The 7,348-nt window shown below is 34.9% G+C and overlaps 1 protein-coding gene across 1 annotated transcript; it reads right to left on the reverse strand.

The window, feature by feature from the left end:
* Positions 1–1,103: 1,103 nt before the first annotated feature.
* Positions 1,104–2,930, reverse strand: LOC142357648 (alpha-(1,3)-fucosyltransferase fut-5-like; the record flags this gene model as incomplete). Its single annotated transcript, XM_075409208.1, has 2 exons — positions 1,104–2,083; positions 2,615–2,930. Coding segments are annotated over 2 exons (1,217 nt in total), but the record flags the coding sequence as incomplete, so codon positions are not given.
* Between the last annotated feature and the right edge of the window lie 4,418 nt (positions 2,931–7,348).

The raw sequence follows: 7,348 nt of genomic DNA on the forward strand, positions 1-7,348 counted from the left end.
ACTAAATTACGTTGAAATTTACCGTTAAATTTTGAAAACTGTGGTTATTATGTGAGCAAAATTATTTCGGGAAATATTATATAAAATAACACCAAGAAACTGCTTTGTATTAGCTGCACGTAAACAATTTTTTTTTTCATTTTTTGTTGAGCAAATATTGTTTGATGCCTGGAATATTGTTTGCACTGGAATTTTCTATCAGCTGGACCTCTTTAGTTCTGATCAAATTCATCAGATTCTATATGTGTCTCTGACCAGAATGCTGCTTTTTGTTGCCTCTTGGCAGAGCCATCATCTCTCGGTAAAAAAACAAAAAAATCAAAAAAATATCAGTTCCAAATGGTTTCTGATCAGATTAATGTGCGCTTGAATCCACCTCTGATCAGACCATTTCTATTCTGAAGTGACTTATGATCATACCATACCCAGACTGAAGTGACCTCTGATCATACCATCCCCAGACCGAAGCGACCTTTGATCATACCATCCCCAGACTGAAGTGACCTCTGATCATACAATCCCCAGACCGAAGTGACCTCTGATCAAACTATTTTAGGCTCGAACCATATCCCAGACACTTTGGCATGGGAACAGACCGTGTGCATTGGACTTGGTTTGATCAGCGGTCACTTCTGGGTGGCATCTCAACCTGGGAAGCAAAAATTAGTTTAAATTTAGCTCCAAAACACTATCTTTTTATTCCAACTGTTCCAGCTGCCCTAATCATTACTAGTGATAAGTACTAAGGTATGCTGCAACAATTATTTTGGACAAGTGTGTTTAATTTTAGTAAAAAATCTCTCGCAAAAAGCGTTTTGATCATGACTATTTATCTTTTTCTGTAATATCTTTAATTTTGTACAGTCATCCAATTCCAGGCTCTAATGTTTGCTCGACTTATTGCAAAAACATTAAACAGAAAAATATAGCACCTTCACGAGACATACTGTAGAAAAAAAACCCAATAAAGTTCAATTTTCTTGATTCGGAAAGAACCAGGAAAAGGCCAAAAATAGCTCTGCTACATTTGTAAAGAGAAATTTAGAAAATATAGTAAGGCCTAATTGAGGTTGATGTTTCTGTTGTAGACCAATGCCCCAAAATGTACGTTTTGCGAAAAAAAATTGCGTTTGTGGTATAATATAAAACATGTTTTATTGTGGGGAAAAGGGAAGACAAGCTTTAAAAAGGAACACACGTTTGAAGGGACTTGAAACGTTCAGCCATATTTGGTATGATAGTTGGATTTGACCGGTCGCCTGCTAAGTGGGCTAACTTAACCCTTTTCAGTTTCTGACAAAGTTCACACGCTGCATACACGCCCGTCCTTTCATATCTATAGGAGTTTCTCCATTCGTGATATTTGTTCATCTTCTTTTCATCTTTCAGGAGGTTGTTTAAATACTTCGCCATTTCAGTTATATTGGCAAATTGATTCACGTCGATGAAGGATCCCGGCAGCAGATCTCTGTATGTGTTCCACCACCCACTGACAAGAGGAATTGCCCCCGCTTCAATCGAATTAATGAACCTCGTTGTGACGAAATCGGAACAATTGGAATTCTCAAACGCAAATGAGAACTTGCAGTCTCTCGTGAGTCTTTGAGGTTCGTCGTAATAATTTACGAACAAGTTTGCTGCTGGTCCGTGATCAACTAAATTGGGAAGCGATTTGTTCACACATCCACGTCTAATAGCATGTCCCCAAATGTGAACTTTGCCCGATAAAGACTTTATCAGTGACTGTGCTATTTCGTTTCGTCTGTTCGTAAGTTCTCTCACACAACTTGAAATAATCCAGCAGAAGTCTTTTGATCTGTTAGTATTTGAATAGAAATCTTTCCATGGCTTTAAATAAGATTCATTTTTCTTATTTTTATAAATATGAAAAAGTTTTTTGTGAATTGTTGCGTTTCTGGATAGAAAAATAGTCCAATTGAACATTTGGTTTAGAATGGGATCTCTTTGAAACGCTCCCCAGGATCTTGCGTCTGTAGAGGGTTCTACAGAATGCATTACCCAAATCTGATCTCTCTTTCGAGTCTGAAGCGATACAGTTCCGTTTATTTTCACGAGATCAGCCCTGAATTGATTAAAAAAAAAGCAATTGTTTCCTGCTTCATGGTACAGCCTGACAATTGGATAAAGGTTACCGTCTCTGTATGCCAAAAAGTTCATCGCTTAAAAGCAATTTTGTGGCTGAATCTGAAATTGATTTGAAGTTAAATGTCGCGAGCAGACCGTTTCGACTTCTATACATATATACATACATACATACATACACACACACACATTATATATATATATATATATATATATATATATATATATATATATACATATATATATATATATATTATATATATATATATATATATGTGTGTGTGTGTGTGTGTGTGTGTGTGTGTGTGTGTGTTTACTTATTTATTTATAGACAGGGACAATAATAAAGCTGACACTAATTACTATTTCTGATTTTTGCCTTTGTTGCTGTTATTGTTAAAAAAGATTTGCTCTGATAATGATTTTCAGAACATGTGGAGCTCAAGAACAGTTTGAAAGATAGAGGTGCAAAAAAATTTATATCCGGATTTGAAAATAAGGAAACAATTGCCTGAGTACGTGCACTGCTTGCATTCCAAGCATCACTGCATCCATTGAGTAGAAGAAATCGGGAGTTATTTTATGCTTATGGTTCTGGTTGAAGAAGCAATCGAAGTCTAGATTACATTGCGACCTGAAGTTGCCCTCAAACTTCAAATCTCGTATATGATCTTCATATCTTTTCGTACTTGTGTACACCAAAACAGACACGTTTACGTGAGGTGCATTTTGCGCTTTTTTCACTGTTGTTTGGTACTGTATGTCATTTGAGTCAAATGGATAGGGCAGTATTGGTAATATGTTAAATTTGTATTCTTCTCCCACTTCTAAACACAAGATTATAATTGAACATGAGACAACGAAACATCACTCAAGGAAACTTTAAGCCCTGTGAATTTTCAATCGTCCATTCGAGTCTCATATTAAAACTTCGAATCACGATAAGACCATGCTTGACCACAAAAATGAATGAAAAGACTGTGCTTGACCCTAATAGCCTCTGAAAAGAGTTTAGCTAAACTTTAATACATCCCTGAACATCGGCACCAACCAGTTGTTCCTGCTTTAACTTGTCTCCACCCAAAATGAGGAGCTGGACTTTAACTTGATTCAAGAATAATGCAAAACCGAAAATGGTTTGAGCCATCTTTTTGATAAACTTTGAGTAAATAAACTTTATGCCAAATGCTATTCTAAAAAAATGCTTTCAACTTGTTCATCGAAGGAGACTCTAGAATCAATACAACTCATATGTCCTTTGTTCGCGCCTACTGAATAATCGTTCTCATTTTTTCTTTTAATGTTCTTCTTTAGGCTCCAAAGATGACGACCAATTCTGTCTTACTTTCATTGGCATTCAGATCATTTTTCTGAAAAAAAAATTGAAATGTTTTCCTCAAAAATGATTTTCCCTATAAACTTGTTTTTCTGGTGTTTAGAATTAATGTATTACCGGCATACTGGGATGTTTTTCAATTTGCAGTTGTATGGTTCATACTCTTTTACATCTATCTTGAGAAGCAGAGGGCTTAGAGCCGTTTTTTGAGCTACTCAGTTCAATTCAACCTTACTTGTTTTTTTGAAAATTTGACTTTTTCAAATTCGATTAGCTAGATTTTAATAGCATTTGCTTGTTCACTGGGGAAATAGTTTGTTTTTGTGCTACAAAATTCAATTTTACATTGAATGAAAAGCTTTTGATAGATAAAAGAAATTTCCTGTGTTTCTGTCTCTTTGTCAGTGCAATGCAAAAGAGCATCTACAATTGACCTTTTTGTATATTTAAACGGTTTTGGTTTAAATTCATAAAATCAATTTGGACGTGATCTCGTATAATAATTTTCAAAATCTTTGCGAGAGCTTCAGTGAGTGAGATTGGTCAATGGACTGTTGGAGTCTCAGGATGAATAGTCTCTTTTGGAAATTGATCATTCAAAACCTGGTTAAATTAGAAACAAAGAAGTTCTCCTAGATGTTCTCTTGCGTCTTTTAATGCTCAGGTTAGAATGAGTTATTTGACCGAAAAATTTTTATGTTTGAAATTGTTGAGTAAACAAAGTTTGGGAGTACGTTTGTTTTAAGCTTGATCCCTTTGTATGACTAAAGTACATTACAAATTCTGCTTCTTGTATGGCTACTTAGCAGTCATGCATATCATATAAGAGTTAGTATGGTTACTAAAAGTCATTTGTAACCTAGTATGACTAGAGATTTTTTTGAGTGATGAGCAAACGGGGTTAACCGCATCAATTGCTTGCTTCCCATACAGTAATTCCAAGTGGTGCGATTGACCAATTTCAGGTACAATTTCAGCACATTTTCGGTACAATTTTCGTCCTTTTTCTAAAATGAACTTTACAGCATGTTCAAAATGTTCAAAACATGCACGAGAAAAGCTGAAATGTTCAAAACATGCACGAGAAGCTGAAGCATGGACGTTGTTGAATTGAGCTAACTTATATGTGTATGATCGGACTTTGTGTCAATTTACAGCTAAAGTGGCCTTATTGTACCGACCAAAATTGCATACATCCCGGGCCGAGGTGTCACCGCCATACAACGCAAATATATGTAAGATAAGCGGTCAATGCGGTGTAATTACATAAATCAGGCAGTGAATTTGGTGAACAAAATGCCTGGTAGCGGTGAAATGACGTAAATTCACTGTTTTGAAAGAAGTGTCAAATTATGTAAGATAAGAGGTGAATGCGATGAAATTACATAAATCTGCCGCTCAACTTAGTGGTGAACTTACACAAATTCACCTATCAGAAAAAGTTTCAAAAATATAAATTTATGGGGGCAATTTTAGTGAGGGGGGAGGGGGTGAAGCGAGGTAAGATATGGGGTCAATGGGGAGATATGGGGCCCACTAAATATACCCCGCCCTTTTTACATCTTTTTGATACTTTTTTCTAAGCGGTGAATTCATTTAATCTCACCACTAGAGTAAGCGGTGAACTTACAAAAAAAAACCACATTTCACCGCTAAAATAAGTAATTTCACCGCTTAAAATCGCAAATCTTACAAGAATTCAACCCTCATGTTTTACAGAAAGTAAAATTAATTTGATTTAAATTCATAACAAAAATCCTAGGCGTTGGGGAGAAGTGGCGCAGTGGCGCGAGAAGTGGCCAAGAATAAGTGACTGAGACGCAGGGAGTGAGAGGCCCGAATCCGTGTAAGGCCGGTTAATTGTTTTAAGTGGTGAAATGGGGTGACTGTTTGTAAGTTCCCCGCTTACTCTAGCGGTTAAATTACATAATTGCACCGGATTTCACCGCAAAATTTATGTACAAAATTGCGGTGAAAAAATCAACTTATATACCAATAATTTTCCAGTTTGTCCTTGGCCCGGATTTGGAATATTGATGGATGACTGACGAAAAGACGAAGGATTCATTTTGATACAGTCTATTTTTTTCTCCAGGTGATAAATCAACCCCAATTCTACGCAAATTTTCTTACAGTCAGATTGCTTGATCAGATGAGTTATACAAAAAAGGGAAACTAGTACAGAAAAGAGCTGAAAAATTATCAGTTTTGCTTAAAAAACTCTCTAAAAAATTTTTTGACTCGTTCAGTTCCATTTGAAACTGAAACAACTCGTTCACAAAAAATTGAAACGACTCGTTCATATACACTCAGCGGAAACCTTTTTGTTAGGGTATGTTATTATACATTTGTGGTAATCTGACCTTAATCTATTTCAACTTAAACTTAAAGTGTTTAAGGGGTAGAAGTTTTTTTGTTGAGTTGGTGGAGTTACGCATTATCAAAATCTGATCATGCTCAAGATTTCAATGCTCGTAGTAAAGAGAAGGTAAACAAGGACGTCACGGGCTTGAGGGCTATTAGTGAGAGGGTAAAAGCGTTAAAAAGCTTTTCAGGTTCGATGTGCAAGGAAACGTAACACAAACAAAGAGCGTCAGTGGACGAATCAAAAAATATAGATGACATAGATAGGCATTCCATGAATGGAAAATAGGTTAGAAAACCTTTAAAACTTTCCTGCTGAAGTTGAGACCGTGAAAAAAATTTTCAGTATACCCTGGAACAATTTTTCGGGATTTTTCAAACAAAAACCATTAATAATAATAACAAAGCAACAAAAACTTTTTATTTCGCGAAAGGCCCCAAAACGCTGAAAAAACGAGCGAACTTTTAAGTTATTTTAAAATTATCCAAAAATTGAGAGTACAAGATAATCATACATAGCATATGATAAAATAAAGATTCATTGAGTAAATCACAATCAATTTGTAGTCAAAACAGCACCAATTTTGCTGGCAGTTAAAACCGAGAAAAAAAAAACAAACTTAAAGTACGAAAATTTCATGATTATTACCGCATTGTTGTTGTCGTTGTCGGGAAGTTATGAAATCAATTTTTCAATAGCCTCAAAGGATTGAAAAAACCATGTTCTCATTATCTTGATCAGTTTGTGGTGCAGTTACAATAATTGCATTACTTAAAGTACTCTATCTTTAATTTGACTATCCTCTTCTGCTGCACGTTGAATACCAAAACCACTGTTTGGAACTGTTGTTTCATTGTACTTGAACAAGTAAGTTCATATATAAGTTGTTCAATTGTTATAGAAACCAGAGTTGATTAAAATCCAGCATCATTAATATATTTGCTTCCAATTTCTTGGCAAAAACGCAGTAAAACAACGTCCTAAAAATGTTCTTGGTACACTCATTCACTATACTTTCATTCAATATAAAAAAACTGTTTAATTAACTTTGCTAGACACTTTCTTTCGTTGAATTGCCACCTTTTAATAATAGTACACATATGGCAAAATTATAAATAAAGGAAAGAAAACTCTTAAATGCACGAAAAGATATGAATAAAAATTTCAAATTAGACAAATTGACTCCAAAGTTTATTGGGTCAATTTGATCAATATATGGACCAAATTTACTCAATTGTTGGTAACTTAAAAAAATTCAATTGGTTCCGGTGAGATGAGAACCGCCTCAAAACCGCTAGAAGAAATTTACCAAAGAACCTCCCTAATCAGCAAAATAATTAAAAAGTAAATGCAAAAACTGCTGAAAATGCGTCCATAAATAGCATAATAATAAAATTAGCTCAAATTAGCATCTACAATTCTGGTGTTTGTTTCGGAAAGTGGATAAAAACACAAAAATTTGCACTCTGTAGTACATATAAATGAAAAAAAAATTGTTTGAAAATGTTGAAAGTTAAACAAAAAAACTGCATCAAAATTAACAC

This window comes from Convolutriloba macropyga, unplaced genomic scaffold, assembly GCF_964194025.1.
Source record: "Convolutriloba macropyga unplaced genomic scaffold, txConMacr16.3 SCAFFOLD_3378, whole genome shotgun sequence".
NCBI classification, from domain to species: Eukaryota; Metazoa; Xenacoelomorpha; order Acoela; family Convolutidae; genus Convolutriloba; species Convolutriloba macropyga.